The sequence below is a fragment of the Mixophyes fleayi genome, chromosome 2, assembly GCF_038048845.1.
Source record: "Mixophyes fleayi isolate aMixFle1 chromosome 2, aMixFle1.hap1, whole genome shotgun sequence".
Lineage (NCBI taxonomy): Eukaryota > Metazoa > Chordata > Amphibia > Anura > Limnodynastidae > Mixophyes > Mixophyes fleayi.
In genome coordinates, this window is record NC_134403.1 from 86,762,747 (window position 1) to 86,784,195 (window position 21,449).

At 38.8% G+C, this 21,449-nt stretch overlaps 1 protein-coding gene across 1 annotated transcript; it reads left to right on the plus strand.

Moving 5' to 3' along the window:
• Positions 1-2,092: 2,092 nt before the first annotated feature.
• MMP19 (matrix metallopeptidase 19) lies at positions 2,093-18,429 on the plus strand. The gene is made up of 9 exons (XM_075199532.1): positions 2,093-2,275; positions 5,392-5,480; positions 7,741-7,871; positions 9,038-9,250; positions 12,037-12,282; positions 14,296-14,421; positions 15,735-15,899; positions 16,279-16,406; positions 16,730-18,429. The coding sequence occupies exons 1-9, from the start codon at positions 2,189-2,191 to the stop codon at positions 16,964-16,966; spliced, it is 1,422 nt and encodes a 473-aa protein (XP_075055633.1). The 5' UTR covers positions 2,093-2,188; the 3' UTR covers positions 16,967-18,429.
• Positions 18,430-21,449: the final 3,020 nt, after the last annotated feature.

The window sequence follows — 21,449 nt, forward strand, 5'->3', positions numbered from 1 at the left end:
CTCTTGCACTCATCCCATTATAAAGGGCATCACTCTCACTTTTGCACCACCAGGGGGAAATACAACTGCCTTAATTTAAAATAGGAACAAACATGAGCCTGTAATCACAAACTGTCTGGAGCCAGGAACTAGCACTGTGTCTGTGATAACAAACTGGCTGAAATCCGGAACTAGCATTGTGACTGTAATCACAAACTGTCTGGAGCCAGGAACTAGCACTGTGACTGTAATCACAAACTGTCTGGAGCCAGGAACTAGCATTGTGTCTGTAATCACAAACTGTCTGGAGCCTGGAACTAGCACTGTGTCTGTGATAACAAACTGGCTGGAGCCAGGAACTAGCATTGTGACTGTAATCACAAACTGGCTGGAGCCAGGAACTAGCACTGTGTCTGTGATAACAAACTGGCTGGAGCCAGGAACTAGCACTGTGTCTGTGATAACAAACTGGCTGAAATCCGGAACTAGCATTGTGACTGTAATCACAAATTGGCTGGAGCCAGGAACTAGCACTGTGACTGTAATCACAAACTGTCTGGAGCCAGGAACTAGCACTGTGTCTGTGATAACAAACTGGCTGAAATCCGTAACTAGCATTGTGACTGTAATCACAAACTGTCTGGAGCCAGGAACTAGCATTGTGACTGTGATAACAAACTGTCTGGAGCCAGGAACTAGCACTGTGTCTGTGATAACAAACTGGCTGGAGCCAGGAACCAGCACTGTGTCTGTGATAACAAACTGTCTGGAGCCAGGAACTAGCATTGTGACTGTAATCACAAACTGGCTGGAGCCAGGAACTAGCACTGTGTCTGTGATAACAAACTGGCTGAAATCCGGAACTAGCATTGTGACTGTAATCACAAACTGTCTGGAGCCAGGAACTAGCATTGTGACTGTAATCACAAACTGTCTGGAGCCTGGAACTAGCACTGTGTCTGTGATAACAAACTGGCTGGAGCCAGGAACTAGCATTGTGACTGTAATCACAAACTGGCTGGAGCCAGGAACTAGCACTGTGTCTGTGATAACAAACTGGCTGGAGCCAGGAACTAGCGCTATGCCTGTAATCACAAACTGGCTGGAGCCAGGAACTAGCACTGTGACTGTAATAACAAACTGTCTGGAGCCTCGAACTAGCACTATGCCTGTAATCACAAACTGGCTGGAGCCTGGAACTAGCACTGTGACTGTAATCACAAACTGGCTGGAGCCAGGAACTAGCACTGTGACTGTAATCACAAACTGTCTGGAGCCAGGAACTAGCACTGTGACTGTAATCACAAACTGGCTGGAACCATTGGAGGAATTAGCACAGTGACTGTACCAATGAACATGTATCCCGAACCAACACCTATTATTGTTATTCCCATACCTGATTTATCCCGTTTACTCCACACCCCAGATTGTAGGCTGATTTGGGCAGGTCCATCTTTATCATCTGTTCCATGTCATTGTATGTAATTAATATGTATCATGATCTCATCAATGTACAATGCTGTGTAATATGTCGACGCTTTATAAACAATATTAGTTGATACTCAGTACAAGTAATGGATTTTTTTATGGCCTGGTCATATTGTATGTTCGATGAGTGACCCAGATTTGTTTCCAAGGTGCTTTAATCATGTAAATACTTTCCGATAACATGTGATGAAAATTACCAGACATTGCTGGTGACTTGATTACTTCTAACCAATTATAAATCACAATATTGTTGCCATAATAAATATTAATAAACCATAATCAATCATAACTTTGTATTACACTATACTGTCGCACAAAAAAGCTGAAATGATTAAGCATGATTAGAAATCCCCGAATCACTACAGATATCTATGATATGACTGTAGAAATGTCAAAGTAACAGATGCTCCAGATGCTGTCTTGGAGAGTGATTCATAATAACTGAGTGTCCTCTTATACGTAGATACAGCCTGTCAGCAATTAATGTCCAGAAAATAAATGAACATTTGTAAATGACTACAAGCTGAAATTTTTCAAAGTTGCATAAATATATTCATGTTGAGTCTGGGGGAGAGGTTTAACTCTGCATTCCAGAAGGACTTTTGGAGGAGGAACCAGTGAGGAGTGTATGTGAGTCATGCTGGCAGTACTCTTAAAGGCTTGCAAGGGAAACCCACAGCAAACAAGCAGAAACGAAGACATCTAAGAGCACAACTTCAGGATGCTGTTTCTTTCTTTGCTGTTGACTTTGACCCTCTCTGCTAATGCAGCAACCCTGGCAGATCCCAGCTCCGAGGAGGAAGCCTTGGTAAGTGTTATGGCTTTGCAGCCTATAGAAACTGGAAACATAAACAGTGAAATGTAAGAATGATATTTGTATGAATGACATCTAGTTTATTTACTGTATGGCACTGCAGTTAGTGTAATTGGTTCACAAGTACCAACAGTTCAGCAATGTGGTTCTTTGTTTCATCTACCAATACAACTAATGCATCCAATTAGTCATGTAACATGCGGATAACAGAATTTTCAGAATACTCCCTTTAGACTAATAAAACTGCTGTTAATGTCATATAAACAGCACTATTATTTTTTAAATAATTAGACTATCGATGGCAAAAATCCACCAATGCAGTTAGACACATAAAATACTTGCAATTGTATGAAATTGTGACTATAGCATCTCTTATGCAAACAGTTGTTGGATAATTAAATATTTCACACAGAATAACAAAACGAGACAAATAGCAACCAAAAACTTGATCAATACTTTTTGGAGCTGGTGAAATGTGCATGAAGGAGCCGTGTTTGAGATATTGTTTGTCTTGAGAGTGCAGATATTTGTTGGGATTTGGAATGCTGTGAGTGCTATACTTAGTCTACAGCATCCCATACACTAACATCGTGGAACAGGCTAATTGGCTATTAACTGTGTGTTGTACCTATTCTCAAAAGGAGCTACAGCTTTTCAACAAATGTATATTTCTCAGTTCTCAAAAATAAATGAAACATTTCATACTAAGGGCATACTTGCCAACTCTCCCGGAACGTCCAGGAGACTCCCACATTTTGCGTGAGTCTCCCGGACTCCTGAGAGAATGTGGCAATCTCCCTGATCTGCCCAGAAGTGGGCACAATACGGTTCAAACGCCGCGATTCACCGGGAATCACGGTGTTTGGCCCCGCCCCCACTGTAAAATTACGCGATTCGCGTCATTCCGTAACCATTTGGCCCCGCCCCCTACCCGCCTACCTCCTACTAGCAGCTCCTGGAAAAAAAAAATGAAATGTTGGCAAGTATGACTAAGGGACCACTGCAAGTAGTTTGATGCTTATAGCGGTTATCTATATAAATATTCTTACCAATAAGAATATCATTATTGTGCTCACTGAATCTGTCATTACATGTTTTGGACTTACTTTTGTTAGAGTTACAAAAATGAAACAGAGAAACCCCTTCCATTATAATAATAATAATAATAATTGTTTCATTGTTGTTCTGGAAGCCTTCACAGCCAGAGTATAGAGGCAAATTGCAGACTCTGTCTGATTACCTCTCACTGTGAGACTGCAAATGAAAGTTTATGAGTTCCTGCTACATCTATGTTTTCTCTTAACTGTGTATTCTGAGCTATATGCAAAGAAATGTAAAGGTCCTGTACCTTCCCACTTTCTCACATCGCAGTAACTATTGACCATTCTTGGTTTTCTAGAGTCTGCAAATCTGTCAGTCTCTATTCTTGAAACACATATTTATCTAGTACAGGCTATAAAATGAGAGCTGGAATCTGATTGGTTGCTATGAGCAACACCTCCACTTTTGCTTGTTAGAAGGTTTGATAAGTCTACGCCCTGTGGTCTATTTATCAAGATCCAGCAATATGGAAGATTTTCTATTGCTGCCTAAAACAGCAATTTAAAAATAAAAGTTTGCTCAGCTCCCCGGTAATACTAGCTGGCAGCAGTTTGAGTACTCTTATCTCTTCGCCGGCCATCAGGGTCCCTTTGAGCATGACCTGGCATTGCTAGACGGGCTTCCAGTTATAAATATATATATATATATATGTAATAAATAGAATATAAATATAATTTTATATCTTTAACTCATAAAAAAACCTTTATTTAAATAAAAAAAATACTTTTCGTGTCCCCAGCATCAGCTATCGACAGAGGACAGCAGCTGTCCTTGGTAAATGGGGAAACTTTGGTCAAGCCTGCCAGTGAAGGCTATTGCCAGTGATGATAGCTTTCACCGGGGCTTTGTTAAGTAGGGGAAGCCCTATATCCAATATCGTGGTTTTCTCTATTAGTTAAATAGACCACTATAGAACACAGACACTGTGGTGCACAATCAGCATATTTATCTACACTCCCGCAATGTCTGAGAGGTTCCTGAATTTCGGAAATTTCTCCCGGACTCTCGAAAAAAATGTAGGCGCTATCCCAGATACCAGGGAGGGGATTAATGATGCAGTTCACAAGAAAGGGGTCTGGGCTGTGGCCTATCCCACACTTGCTTGCTCTCTACTCCTCTGATATCTCCTGGAGGAGAGAAAGCAAATGTTGGCAAGTATGCCCTTCAGAGCATGTACACAAGTTGTGTCTGCCATTTTAATTGCTGTCTCACTGTTCATGGGATTGTGTCCCACAACCATACTAAAACCAAGCCTGGGCTAGAACTAGAATACTAAACATACTAAACATAAACAATCCAATCCGAGCATATTTTCCCCAAGGTTTCCACTCAGCCACAAGAAAAATGGATAATCTTATACTTGTTCAACATGCTTATAATATATATAATGAGTCTTAGTAACAAAGCTCACCTTCATCTAGTGCAGTCGTTTCAAAACTATGTCTACTTTTATCCCTACATTCTATTCTGTAGTCCATGTGCAGCCTGGCTCCGAGTCCTAGCCCCACCCCCCACCCCCCTTCTGGCTGACCTGTCCATTACTACTGCCTGTCCATAACTGAAAACATAGTAGACATAAAGATGGTTTCATACAGTATATGTGGTGTGCTGTAGAGGTCTCTGCACATGCCTTACAAACCACATAATAATAACTACAACAGTAATAATAATAATTTCCCATCAATGGTGGTAACGGAGCAATAAATGTCTAACAGACTCATCTGTGGAAGAAATGTGGTGGCAGTAATGTAGCTTGTTTATGATTTGCATAAATGGGGTTGCTAGGTCATATCAGACAGATATGAAGTACATGGTACCTGCTTGCATTACATCATGCCTACATAAGAACAGCTGCAGACTTGCATCGTGTACTTTAATTGGTTGTAGTGCAACTCAGTATCGGCATATGCGTTTTGTATCTAATCCATTTTTATTGCGTAATATGACACCAATGTGCGGGACAATATAGGATATTTCCTAAATCTGATCGCTGCTTCATCTTTCTATAGAGATACCTGAAGGAGTTTGGATATTTGCAGAAGCCCCTTGAGAGTGACAGCGAGGATTTCAGTCCTGAGGAGGTGCAAGAAGCTGTACGGTAAATTGCCATAAATTACAAAATATTTTTATTTTAATATCAGTGGTAAAGAAACACAAATGCATTATTTAAACAGATCCTTAATGAATAATGCACATTGGCAGTTAATTTTGATGCTAAGAATTGTGATGTTTTACAGTGAAACAAATATTGCATTGCCCAATATTCATGGCCCAGCAGAGCAGATCTCCCAACTGTCAGTAAATTTGTTGTCAGTATGAATGTTGTACATATTTGTCTGACAATACGAAAAAAAAAACCAAAAGGCAGTAAAAATCTGATGTCTACAGATATTGGGCCTGATTCATTAAGGAAAGTTAAGTATAAAATTGAGTAAGAAGTCTCCTGGACAAAACCATGTTACAATGCAAGAGGTGCAAATTTGTTTTCTATTTTTACGCAGAAGTTAAATACTGTCTGTTTTTTCATGTCGCACACACATATCAACTTTAAATTTCAGTGTACAAATAAACTGTCAAGTATTTGTGTGCTACATGAAAAAACAGACAGTATTTAACTTCTGCGTAAAAATAGAAAACTAATTTACACCCCTTGCATTGTAACATGGTTTTGTCCAGGAGACTTCTTACTCAATTTTTTACTAAACCAATCAGGCCCATTGTCACCACTTTCACTTGTGGAGAAATTATCATATCAGATAGTTAGACTGTGTCAATAATTATTTGTTAATTCCATTTATTTGATTCCCTCCATGACAGTCATCCCTAATGCCCCATTTTTGTAGTCAGTGAGGCTACAAGTATATTCCGTCTCAATAATATTCTTAATTCTAATGGATATACCTTACTGATGAGTTTTTTGGACTGGCTGGCCCCTTTTTGTTTGGGTCCAGGTGTCTTTGAACAAAGTCAAGCTTATCCTTACTGGCTGATCTTCTAAGCCCTTGGCATATGAACCTTCATTGCGGGAAAATACTTCTGCTTCTTGAAAGCCTTTCCTTTGTCTGTCTGAAAATTCTACCGACTTTGTCCAGCCAAGTCTGCGGTGTGCTCAGCCTGGCCTAAGGGCAGAGTGTAGGTAGCTTCTTCTGCTTCTTTTATCTTGTGGAAATAACTGTGATTTTGTGATTTTTTTTCCAAAGAGGTCAAACCCCTGGAAGAAAGATTAGTGAGAATGCTCTATGGGAATATGAGCTCTCTGTAACAATATACTATGCACTACTGTATGTCTGACTGTTCCAAATGCTTATTGGTCTACTGAGTACATAGCAATGACTGGCTGTAGTACTGCTCCTATGGTAGTATCTGGTTTCTTAAGACAGCTCTTCATTCTCCTATTCATGGTCCTTTTCATTACAGGGTACATTTTCTCTCTATCCAGAGCATTCGTTTGACTTTTATCTTGGGATTCCCATTCACTGTCCTTAATTGCTATATGGTAATAAAATGTTCTCCTTTTTTGTGTCTGTTCTCAAACAAACTGTCCTTCAGTACCAGTGCATTTGCATCATCTTTAATTCTTACAACACAATTTATCAGCTATGATATTAATGTGTTTTATCATTGGTAAATATTGCCTTCTGAATATGTTATTTTGATGAATTGGAATGTTATATTGTATCTTACATGTTGACAGTCTTTAATTAATGCCCACCTGAATATATATCCACATATTTATAGAAGTTTGCTTCTTCCCCTTATACATATGTGATGAAGATACTAAGTTTATTGAAACACATTACTGGGAGCACTGCCTGCTTGTCTAATACCTGGGACTACTTCTCCAGGGTTGAGGAACTGCATACATTCTTATTATGTAGCAATTCTTTTCATCATCTCTGTAAGAGCAATCTTACTCTTTCATCTTCAGGTCCAAAACTTGCTTGATCAGTCGGAGGTTTCATTTCTTCTATTGACAGCACCTTCTCACTTCATGTGAATACATACCTAATGAGTGTGGTGGTGAATTAGTCAGGAATTCTGTCCTGAGCAGCACTGCACTTTAAAGACAATGGTGAAGTCACTCTACAGACTTGTGCCTTTGAGACTATCTGATACCAGGGAAAGTTTAGGAGTGCAATGCATTTGTGGTCCTATTTATAGGTGCTTTCTTACTAACATGTTTTAAACATACTGGAGACCCTTTTCAGGCTAGAGGCCAACAGAAATCTCCTCTATTGACCTTGACATGCCAATGTTGCACATATCTTCCTGTTGTGACATAGGAGAAAAGAAGCTGCAATGAAATAATACTGCATATGTTGTCTCATTGTGAGACTGACTTTCATTTTTTCATGCAGAGTGTTCCAAGTGGCTTCCCAGCTACCTGAAACAGGGGTCCTGGACACTGACACTCTGGAGAAGATGAAGCAGCCTAGATGTGGAGTAGAAGACCCCTTTAACCAGAAGACTCACCGATATCTGCTATTAGGTAAACTAGTTACAGAACCCTAGAAAGTATGTGTGAGTATATTAGTGCCATTAGTGAGAAGAATTTACAAGTAAAGTACATTGTTATCCTGTAATAAACGTAGTAGTGAATACCTTTGCCTGTTACAAAATAAGAATAATATTTCATAGTGATACCTTTATTGGCTATTGACATAAATTTGCATTGCCGGCCTCTTCATCAGGCTAAGTTACAAATGAAAGCAGAATTTACAGAATATTTAATATATATCACAACTCATGTAACATTTTATATACAATATCAGTGTTATCATATATCAATATTATATTCTTTGGCAATTCAGCTTTTGTAAATTTGCCATTTTTTTTCATTAGCCATTAAAATTGTGTGATTTTATAATTCTTTTTTTTTTCACCATGCAAAAGGTATAGACTACCACAGATAATAGAAATACAATAACAAAAATTGACAAACAGCTGGTGCTAAAATCAACAGTGTCTTGTCTAACATTATGGGGGGGGGGGGGGGGGTTAAATTAACTGCAAATTGTCACAGGAGCCTCAATGAGAGTGAGGCTCCGCCGGCACCTCACTATTAATTGAATTCTCCATGTGTTCTGTCAATTGTGTACTCCCTTCTGCATCTCCCCGAAAATGTATAATATTTCCTCTAAATACAAGCAAAGGTTCTGCTTTGCCCCAGGGAGCAATCAGCATTCATAGCAATATTTTTATGGCATCAAAAAATGTGGCATAAACATTTGTATGAGTTGCGCCCACTTTAAAAGACAAATATTGTAATTTTTAAACATTATTATTATTATTATTCTGTCAACAAGGTAAATACCACTATTTTTTTTACATTAAGAAAACAGTTACGTTTTTATACTATGCTATTCATTTTGCTGCCTTCAAATTGCTGAAGTTGCCTCATATAGGTAGCATAAGTTTTTTTCTGTGACCCTCAGCTTCCCTGACAACTTGGCCCGTTTTTGGAACACCGCTGCCAATTGAATATTGACCCTCATTGACAAGGATATGGAGAAAATATTGTATAAAAATAAGTTTACTTGTGAGGGAAGGGGCAATCACTTCATATAGCAGATAAAAGGATTTACATTTTTATTTCCTTTAGGTGTAATCATTACACTTTTGTGTCTTTTTTTCCAACTTTTCACTCTTGATTAGGTCGGTGGAGGAAAAAAAACCTGACTTATCGCATACATAATTACACACCAGACATGAAAGCTGATGAAGTGAAGGCCGCCATCCAATCAGCTTTCAAATACTGGAGTGACATCACCCCCTTGAAATTCAGGGAGATCACCTATGGAAGAGCAGACATAAGAATTTCATTCCATCGACTGGGGGTTGGTTGTTCACGTCCATTTGATGGTCCTGGTATGTATTTATATTAATATATCCACATATTCATTATAGCAAAGATGCAATATTAATTAAAGCAACAATGCCACATATACTTTTATTTCTTTAAATAGCAAGTTAAATATATTTTAAGCATCCTAGCTGCTCTTCTACAAATCATCTGATTTTCAAAACATATCTGCAGTTAAAACAAAATGGCTGCCTGACACAGACAAAGGCTCACAGATCTCAGCAGGAAGAGGGGGAGGGGGGTGTTACAGCGCAGACAGAGCTCAGAGGGTCATTCCAAAACCTCTCTGCTCACCATATCATATGTCATGTGATTGTGATTGCCATGGTAGTTCAGAGTCATAAATCAGTCAGAGCAGCCCTCTCTCTCTCTGACATTGCACGTTTATATATACTTCTGTAATCATCTCATTAAAAGTTGAACAAACTTTATTAAGCGGTGAACACTGTTAATTCTACCAATTTAGCCATTAAAAGTACAAAAATTAAAACTAACTATTTTCATATCATGATCAGACAAGGCAAAAACTAAGATAATAATTGCATCACCTCAATTTACCTGTAGATAATGCTGTAAACGGTGCATTATAGCCTAAGAGATGTCTATTCCAGTCATATCTTTGTTCCTTCCTTTCAGACAGTAGATTGTATATTGGCATTGTCTAAAGGAGTAACTGGCCTGTATAACATTTTCATTGACAGCTTGTGTTTTATGTCACTGGAGGTAAACCAGTACATTCTTGATCTAGTGCACTGTTAGGAAAAGTCTTTGTGTGAGATACATGAACTCCCTGCAGAAAGTATAGAAGCAGTCTAGTTTCTTAGACACTGGAGCATTTTGTTCTGTCACGGTACTGATCTCACACAAAGTACTCTTATTTGTACTCTCTGTTACACTGCGGTCATACATTCACTAAAAAAGCTGGCTTTTAAAGGACTTAGTTTAGGGTCTTTTTTGCTTGTGTAAATGACAGTTAATTTAAAGTAGTAGTGTTACCTTCCTAGTTCATTACATTAATTTCACTCACTAAACACTTTTATGGGTCCCCACCATTAACATGAATGGTGGATATATTTAAGCTAAATTTAACAAAATATATTATATATAACATATCAGAGGCGTTTAGTAAAATTGAAGTCTTATAATATTATCTAGGTTACAGACTCACACATATTCTATGCTCCACATACAATGTGCTGATCATTTAATATGATCTTAAATAGGGATTATTGATCCCTATGTAGGTTATAAAATCCATACGTCTTGATCTTAAAAGGAATGCAGAATAAAGCAACTTCCATATTCCATCATACATCAGATGCTGAACACAGCACAGAACACTGGACAGTGTAAAGCATAGTCCACCCATGTATACGCATCCTGCAGTGCATGCTGTGTATAATATATGTGATGAGATGTTCTTTCCATTTATTGAATAGCATTTTGTATATAAGGCTGTATTCAAAGCGATTGCTTTCTGTTCTAAAGAAACCTCAAAAGTGTTCCGGAGTCAATATTTATGAATTTTGAGAATAGGAATATTTAGGAATTTTGAAATAAAGATCAACATTTTCTTGAACTTTTGGTCCTTAAATCAGAATTGAAAATCTGCTAGAATCAGAGATTTCCATCCAGGTAGTACTGTCCTCTTAGGTATGCATCCACCACTAGTACTAACGACCCACCAATCATCCATTATAGCTGAGTCTTTCAAATTGTGAAAATCCTCACCAGGAAGTTTGTAGCAGTAAATCAATCTCAATTATCCTATTTTCTAATATAATATCATTTCCAGCTGATTCTTTATGTATGGTTAAGACTTCAGGCAGTTTAGGTTGAAAGGAGCAAAAGTTGGTGAAGTAGTGTTTTTTGGCGGTGATTAGACAGTTGCAGCCATTCATTGATATTCCACCTGCACCAACAACGCTGCTTCCACAACTTTTCAGTCTCTCTTAGTTCCTCCGCTGTTCCAGACACCTGCAGGTCTCAGCTTCAGCAGGTGTTTAAGGAACCAGTCTCAGGGTTGTGAGTGCTTATTATGACTATTGGTGGGCAGCTTATTTCACTATTGTGATTGGGGAGGCAGGTGCCTGCCATCTTCTGAACCAAAAATATTTTCCAAACAATAATAAATAATAAAAAAATCACTACTAGATTTTAATCCTTACTTTAGTTTGTCATCATTATGAGCAGTTTTATCTAGTGTCCCAGTTATTTTGTGCTTTACGATGGGTTTGGAGACAAGACTAGGGCAGGACTACTTTTTATTTACATACAATTTGTCTGCTATGTGATATGTGACAAATATAATATGGGATTTGATAAAAGTAAGGGTGGAATGGTGTCCAAGAAAACCCTGTGTTTACCTCTGTAAAGTCTATTACACTGTACCTTCTACAATTGGAACCCTACTCTTAAATCATGCGCCTCTTTAAATACAGTATCTAAAAAATAGTATTTACTTTTTGATGGCCAGTAACCCAGAGGATAAATTAACCACTTTGTTAAAACATGAGAACAGGGATGTTTAATATTAAGATTCTGCAGGTAAACCCTGAGGCAAAGGATCCACCTGGTCAGTATTCTAAGAGCCTGACTGGTAGAAAAACAAGACTCCATGGAAATGTTATTAATAGGCCAGACACATAACAGAGATGGGAAGACTAGTATTCATACCTCCAGGTATGGTAAGTGTATATGCTTATAATAGGTTGGATTCTAACTGGCCTATATGGGAATAGAAAATGCTATAAATCCTCCTAGTCCCTCTAATTAATCATTTGTGTTGCAGGGAAAGTCCTGGCTCATGCTGATATCCCGGAGTTGGGCACGGTTCATTTTGATGAGGATGAGCAGTGGACTGAGGGAACGTACCGCGGGGTCAATCTGCGTATCATTGCGGCACACGAGCTGGGACACGCCTTGGGTCTTGGCCACTCTCGCTACAGCAATGCACTCATGGCTCCTCAATATGCTGGATATAAGCCTAACTTTCGTCTCCATGATGATGATGTGAAGGGGATTCAGGTTTTGTATGGTAAGTACTGTAGTATTCTTCTTTTCCTCTGAATACACCCCTTCTCTGGTATGCAATTACTAAGCTACTGGTTATGGATCTCATAGCCTTGCGTAACAACTCACGCTTCACTCATTTGGAAACTGCAAGGTGAATAAATAAATATATATATATATATATATATATATATATATATATCTAGATATTATTATTATCATTTATTTGTTAGGCGTCACAAGGTTTCCGCAGCGCCGTAGACAGTACAACAGTAGACTATTCAGGGTGAAACAGTACAGAACAATAAACAAAAATGCCTTTAGTGATGAAACGGTCACTGATGGCGGAGAAACGCGTCAGTTGATCTACGATATGTCCCTTCTGGGAATTCCCGATCGGCAGCAGTACGTACACCAGCTGCTTATTCCATCCTAGGTGATATCCGGACCATTAGGCTTTTAGCCCAGTACAGACCAGGAAGCCACGGAAACCAGCACTCTATCAAGCTAAGTTACTGCTATTCATCATTACATATACTTTGGGCATGTGCCCTTAAGATTATGTAAGCTTGGGACTGGTGACCAACGGAATTATTTTCTGAATATCTATTGGCATTTCCATATTGGCTGTATTCAGGCTCATTGTGAATCATCTATTGAGAGTCATAGGTCTTATATAAACGGTGTTTTGTGGAATTACATACTCAGGACATTGTAACTAGCGTACGCTATACTATTTTTATGCTACAATATTTTTATGCGCATATATTTTTGACATTTTACACAACCACAATAGTTATGACCATTGATCTTCATTAATACATCAAATATGCAATCCGCATTGCTCTAGATTTGGGCTATCCACGGTAATTTTTGTGTTTTAATTTGTGCTTTATGTTGTTAATATTATATATGTCATATTAAAAAGCTAATTTTATCAGCGCTTCCCTATATATTTTTTCATATATATATATAGACATTGGTTGCTATAGCCAACATCTCCACTTTTTCAAACCCGCAGTTTAGTAAACATACCCCCTGGTCTCTTTGGCTCCTTGAGTTATGCTAGCATTATCCCAGTATATTATTACATGCTGCGTATAGTAAGCTATGTTTTGTGATAATTTAATTGCGCAGGCATTTATATGAATGCCTTAAAATGTACTTTTTGTCTATTTTTTTAAATACTCTTTGGCCAAACAACTACATCACAATTTTGCATGTAAATAATTTACAGTGCACCCTAAAAGCAATATCAATGTTTCAATCTGTTATCTTTAATAAGCTGGTTTATCAAAATCAGTTAACGGTAAAGTTTTATTTCATTAGCAGATTAAATTGATATAATCATTAAATCATGACATCATACTTATTTCTAAATCAGGGAATTCAAATATGATATATACATAATACATAAACAAAAGAAAATATTTTACCTAACAATTTCACACCGATGCTGCTCACTTGAGTTTTGACAAAGTATGTTATAAGATATAAAGCATACATTATATTGGCACATCTCAGCTAGCTAAGCATATAAGGCTAAGTCTAGATGAAAGGTTTTATTGGAATAAAATGTGAAGCATTTCAATACAGCTCAATTTATATGAATTAGTTTCGAAGTATAGTGCTATAAAAAATATGATTATTATTTGTTAGAAGATGGAATTATGAGAGAAAAAAATCTCCTTTTGCATGTTAAAAACATAAAAAGAGATCTGTCTGGCCATAGCGTTAAGCTCATCTGAATTTATACAGGTGCAGATGCCAATATTTAGTCTATGCCTTCATCAGAAACTCATTGCTTCATAATGCCTTCAAAGTTCTTTTATGTTTTTGGCCCATACAAAAAAAACCAGGAGATACAAATATCTTTGACTTCACAAGACTTAGTTTCCAATTGGTAGATGTGTTGTTATTAAACATATATTATTATTATTATTATTATTATTATTATTGAAAAGTATATCCTAACTGGAAAGCAATGACAACAAAATCCCAATATATACTTGATGTACACTTCTAAATGTGTTTTCAGGTAAAAATGACCGCTATGAGGAAGATAAAAAAGAACACATTACGACGGCCGCACCGGCTATCTTTACAACTCCCTCCAGCCCGATGCCAGATCCTTGCAAAGACGACCTAGATGCAATGATTCTAGGTAAGAGACCGCCACTATGTATTCTAAGCCTGATTTTTACATCCAAATACATATATATATATCTCAAACACATTTGGAATTTCTAAAAACACCCACATTAAGGTCTCCTCCTAGGAGTCACTAGATAGGCCACTAGATAGTTTTGCACTGATCTTACCCTCTTAGGGAATGTCTGCAACTAAACCAAACCAGGAAAATGGACTCATAACATTACCAAACCACCAGAACACTTCACTATTGAAAACAAGCACTTGGGGCTGTAGAGTTCTTTAGGTTAGCACCACACATGCATTAGTCAAGGCCTGGCCAACGTGTGGCTCTCCAGGTATTGTGAACCTACAAACCCCAACATGCTCTGCTAGTAGATAGCCAGCTGACAGCTGGTAGAGCATGCTGGGACTTGTAGATTCACAACACCAGGAAAGCCACAGGTTAGTCAGGCCTGCACTAGTCTGATTGTCAAGAACATTGTAAAGGTTGATTCAACTGACAATATAACCGTCCTCCACTGTTCTTTGTACGTCTGAACTCACAAACATGCATTGCCAAAAGGCTTTTAAGAAATCAGTGGGCCTGTGTACAAGATTAGTTCTTGGACCTCTTCATACACATGAATCGGGACAGAGTGTGGCATGTGGCCACCATGTTGCTGAACAAAGACAACGGATGATGACGGGCCCACCCATGGGTACAGGGTGGGCCCATGAGTCAAGGGGCTGGTGAGGGGCCCTCATGATTCATGGGCCTGTGTGCACTGCACACTTTGCACCACGTACAGTCACGCCACTGATTAGCAGGTGAAATGAGCAGTTTATACATTGCTCCCGACTATGATATCCCACTCTGTGGAGTTCTCATCACACAGTTTTATGAAACAGGTTAATTGATCCACAGGTTGAAGTTTGCAAAGTTACGTGCCTATGCTGCCTTGAAGCAATGCACGGATCTAATGATCCTGGAGTATATACTTCCATCCACTGTCGCCCTTTGCTGATTATGTTTTATCCCACCACAATCACCCCACTTTATAAGTCACGGAGACGCCCTCTTGCAGCCATGGACAGTCCAGCATTTTTACACATAAGCCATGCTGAGATGTTCTTTGTGTAATTTATATATAACCCTCACATGTGCTTTAGATACGCGTGGTGTCCCTCAATCACCCAGGGGTTTCAGTCTGTCCACTACCAGTATGTATGCTGCATAGATCTTACAGCAAAACTCAGAATCTCAACTTGGCAATGTTTAAAAGATATACCAGAAGCATGACAAACATTTCCTCTTAATTCTGATTTTATTATTCCTACATGTAGGACCAAATGGGAAAACCTTTGCTTTTAAAGGAAACTATGTGTGGACAATCACTGACTATGGCATTAGCCCACTCACGAGGATCCAGACCCTATGGAAAGGGCTCCCAGGGAACCTGGATGCTGCTGTCCACTCCAAGCGCACAAAGCGGACATATTTCTTTAAAGGTAAGATGTAAATGATGGCGATGTGGTTTGTGTGATACGTCCACCACTGGAGAAATCAAAGTGTATTATGCAGATTAGACACAGATAGAACAACACATTCAGATATTGCCATCTTTTATTCCTGATGGTTCAATGTAAAAGCTGAGCAATTTGGCTTAAACCATTTTCTCTGGGTACATTACAAGGGAAGTAGAGTGGTTGGGAAGGCCTAGGACCCAATACGATGGCACCAAGCTTGGCTGCCACTCAATACCTGGGCATAGGTATGGCTAGGGTCATTGGTACAATAACCTCCACTGTTTTGCTAGTTAGGTCTTTCATCCAAATATGGTTCTTCCAATAATTATCTCATGTTCTGATGTCATGTGCTTTTTTTCAGGAGATAAATTATGGAGGTACACCGATTTTAAATTGAACTCTGGATACCCAAAAATTTTAACGAGGGTACCCCCGAATATCAGTGCAGCCTTATACTGGGAAGGAAACCAGAAGATATTCCTTTTCAAGGTAAAATGTGTATCCAATACTACTGTAAGACCAGACACTACTAACCTCTGCAGTGGTGACTGGATGGAAAGAGATGATGTATTGCCGATGCCCAATGTAGCCATTTTTGTTTGTCTAGATATTTTTTATCCTCCACTGTAATAGTTGCACTGTCACATATGATTACTTTAATCATTCCTTGCACCAACAGGTAAATATGCTGTGACTCAGTTCGGAGAATATGTTTTCAAAAGTGTATTATTATATGCTGCGCTGATGCTTGGTTTGAGTGTCAGCAATAATGCAATAAATAAAGCATTGATCATATCATATCTTCTTTGCAGGGTGATGAATATTGGCAATGGGATGAGTTAGGCTGGAGCATCCTGCAAGCCAAGAAAATCTCTAGTTTATTCACGGGAATCCCTGGGAAGTTGGATGCAGCTCTGACTTGGAAGAATGGCAAGATTTATTTCTTCAAGGGAGACAAGTATTGGAGGTTGAATAAGCAGCTAAGTTTGGATCGGGGATACCCACTGAGCAAGGCAGAGCGTTGGATGCAGTGCTACCACTTTGATTAATAACACTTTGAGAATTGTGTTGCAGCAGTTCCAATATCACCTATGGCGTACTGAAGGTTTAAAAAAAAAGAAAGAAAAAAAAAATCTGTATAGACTGATAACTGCTGTATACTGAGACATGCTCGACAATTAGTAAGAAGACAGCAGTTTGCTCGCTTTGTTTTGAGACATTTCTGAACTATTGCACAAAACTTCAAAGGCAAATCAGTGAAGATACCAATTTAAATAACATTCCTCTGTGCAGTCTATTTGGACATCATGATACAGTGACTGTGAAACTTCCGTATCATTCTCTGATATCTCTTCAGCTCCTGAACCAATACAGAGCCAATGAAACAGCATCAACTATAGACAAATATTTGTACAGCAATATAAAATCAGGGTATGATGGACACTCGGGTTCCTCTTGTCTAATTCTGTAGCTAACAGTTTTTCAATGATCTGGGCATAATGTATTCTATATTATATTGTACATTTATCAATTGAGTGTACTTCTAGAGGCAAAATGTAAATCCGGACACATATGAATTGCATATTCTGCATGGTTGCTCTGCATTTAGGTCACATGAATGATGCCTGATGTTTTATAATTAGAGATTAGCGGGCTCGGATTCCGCTAATCCGAGCCCACCCGAACAGTGCGGATCCAAACGGGATCCGAGCACTGTTCGGATATTTCCGGCGGGCAAAAAAATGAAAACGAGGCTCTGTCATCCAAGTCTCGTGTCGAATCTCGCGAGGGGTGGGAGGGAGGGCCCAGAACAATTCCATCTTGGACCTTTTTTTTTGGGCATTATGTGCTCAAGCTACCTCGGTGCAACCTTTTGGCCTAAAAACAATATTGTGAGGTGTTCAGAATAGACTGTAAATTAGTGGAAATGATTGTTATTGAATGTTATTGAGGTTAATAATAGCGTAGGAGTGAAAAAAAAAAACCCACAAAACTGGTTTTTAGCACTTTTTATGTTTTTTTCAAAATAAATCCGAATCCAAAACCTTAAATCCGAACCAAAACCTTTCGTCAGGTGTTTTGCGAAACAAATCCGAACTCAAAACCTCATGCGAATCCAAAACACAAAACACGAGACATCAAAAGTGGCCGTTGCACATCCCTATTTATAATACAGACCCAGGAGCTAGATGCAATGCACCCTTGCATCATGTGTAATCAGTGTGTGTCTCTATTTACATGGATCCTAGTATATTGATTCTAGGGGGTAAATGTAATAAAGTACGATTGAGGCAAATCACCAATTTTCTGCAATTTTGCCAATCATATTTAAAATGGCGATTTAATTAAAGGAGGTTTTGCCATTACTTAAATTTCTGTTTTCAATATGGATGGGAAAAGCACTGAAAATCGTTGGTTTAGAACCTGGTCTGCTATCAGGTGCAGAAGTCTGCAGTGCCATCTGCTGGCAGGTGACGATCTAAGTAAAACAATAAAACATTTGGTGTAAAGTTACTTTGGTGTGAAATTACTCTTCTTCTGTACACGTATCTGGTCAATGTTTAATGACAGTATTCCATTGTTATCTTTGGAATACTGTTTTCCATTGGACAAATTTTTAATCTACATATGTCAATTATTTCTTTATTTTATTACTTTGTAAGATAAGATTATTAACATGCTGCAGATACCATATAAGTCCTATACTTGAGACAACAAATAGTAAGGAAGGCTACTCGTTGTTTGACATGCAGTTGTTTTGCTTACATGTAGAAGGTCATTGCAGATCACATGGACCTGAATGTATTTAACTGGTGACAAAAGCATTAAATGGAACAGGTACCGATCAGAAAACAGCAAAGCTTCTAAACATGGGTCAGACTCTGTGAAAGGCTTTGATTTAGGTGTAGGTAAGTAGAATTACCGACCTAATCATTTAATGATAGACACATTAGTTATACAGTTTTGTGGCTATCCACCACCTACAACTACTAAAAGACATCCCAAGACATGGAAGCAGATCGATGTGGCTTTAGACCTGTATGTTGAGTCTCCAGGCAGGGTGGTGCTTATTAAATGTGTCTCCTGGCTGCTGGGACATAACATTCTGTTATTCTGTGAAATACAGAAGCTATATCCTTTAAACTGCACAATGGTTGTTTGTCACTTACGTCCTTGTATTATATTACCTTACAACTGGTTTTAGAATTTTATATTGGAGAAGTTTCATATAATTGCTAGTCTATAATATGCTTTTTAAGAACCTTCTTACTGTACTGTATCGCTGTATATCAGTCAAATGTCCAAGCGGTGCAATGAACTGATAGTCAGGGCATAAAACACCTTAAAGTAGCTTGAGAAGTTTTAACAGTATGTGTCAAAAGTACAAGAATTGTAAAAAAAAAAATAAAAAGCAAAAATAGCGATAAATTGTTGTAAAGAAAAGTATCTCCTGCTGTATTTGGCTTGGGGTCTGTGCAATAGAGCTTTTGAACATACTTGCGTTCTCTCTTTGAATGTCCGGGAGACTCCCAAATTCCGGGTAAGCCCCTCAAACTCCTGGGAAAGCAGGCAAGTCTCCCGCATCCTGCCCATCTAGTGCCAAAACGATGCGTCTTGTGGGGAATCGCATCATTTTGGCCCCACCCCGCGACTTAATGACAATTTTTGTTGTAGGTCGGGGCCATAATGATGTGAATTGCCCCACCCCCTTTTGCCCTCCCACCACACCCACTCCCCAGGATCTCCCAAATGCCAGCAACATAACGTTGGCAAGTATGCTTTAGATGTGACTTCATGTAGGGTGGTGGATTAACCTTTTCAATGTGCTTCCTGGCTAGCGCCGCTGTTCAGTGTGGCTACTGACACAATAAGGCATAACGTCAATAGCATTTTCTAATTCTTATAGTGTAAATATGGTAAATATATGCAAGTGGGAAAGGCAGCACTTTACTTAGAGAGAACACATTAAGTTATAAAAGTAATATTGCACTTTTAAAATTAGACTATAGGGGTGATATTTTTAATTAGCTTCATGTTTACCCTCTGTCTATGTGGTAGTATTGAAACCATGTACAGAAAGGTGACCCATGTATGGGAATTTTTGTAAAAATTCCCATAAATTAGCACTGCAATACATTTAAGTGCAGCAAAATGCAGTCAATGGTTATAGAAGATTACAGGCAGAACTTATTGAAAAACAGGAATTGAGTAAAGTTATTTAATTATTTTGCATTCATTGGCAATCAAAAGCTGGCCACCATGTATACCGGTAAACACCCCTGAGCCTAACGCTCCACCACAAAATAAACGTGAGCAGCGTTACCTGTGTGTAGAATATGGACACATAATACACTTCTGTTCATAGCTGCCTCACACAGGCAACTCAGAGAACTTGGACAATAATAATGGTTTCAAGAAGAAACAAAAATATGGCTGGCAGATAGAGGAACCAGTTTATGTGAATACTGTGGCACATTTGCACCCACAAACACAAACGCAGAAATGCATTGAGGCTATGACCATACAGATCAGAACACAACATCTTCCCTTCTGTACTTTCTTGTGACCAAGTGTCTCTCCACTATTTCCCAACACTCCCTAAAACTCCTGTTCATGACAGAGCTGATCATCGTACCTTCTCTCAGATTCACCACATCCACTCAAATCTCCTTCACTGTCAACATTTCCACAGTCTCCCAAGCCCACTGCCTTGGTGTCACTGTGGCTGTGTGCCCCTTACCTGCCGCAGGATATGTCTTATTACAGTGCTCATGGCACTACATAGCCGGTGCAGCACACCTTATAAAGTTAATGTGGAAAATAGAAACTTACCCACATAAACCCTGCAAGATTGAGTGACAGGGGAGCAGTGGTATTTGGACTGTAGTAACCATACTCCCCAACAGTGCTGGGCCCCTTTCCTATAGGATCGGGCTAATTCAAATGAACCTGGATGGTGCACTGCCTTGTAGAGGCTTTCATGCTAGTGGGACTGCTGTCCATAACCTTTGTTTTCATGTCTGCATTAATTTTTTCTACCTTGTATGTCCCTCTTTTATGTTTGATGTGTTTTCTCTGCTGCCCATCACTGTGGAGCACTATGGCGCCTCACAAATCAACCACAATGCCAAGAGCAATCAGATGCATAAGAAACATATTTCCCCTGCAATGCATCTCAGTTTGTTTTATCTTCTGACCTCTTCCTGGGAAAACATGTTGTTTGGAACTTTGATCCTAGACTGTGCCTGTATCATGGAAGCCAGAAGCTATGTAAACATTGGTAAGGGAAGGGTGGGGGAGTGGGGAAATTGGTGGGAGGTGAAAGAAGCTGCTTTTATACAGTCAAGGATGCGTTCGTTTTTACCTTTAGCTTGGCGTGGAAGGTGAGGGGTCACTATCAGCGTATTATACTAGGGCGGCCTAAACCCTTAATTAGGTCTTGTGTGGATGACTTGCAAAACCGGAAAGTACCATTCTTATAAGATATTCTGTCAAATTTATTTATACTATCTGCTGTTTGGTTTAACCACT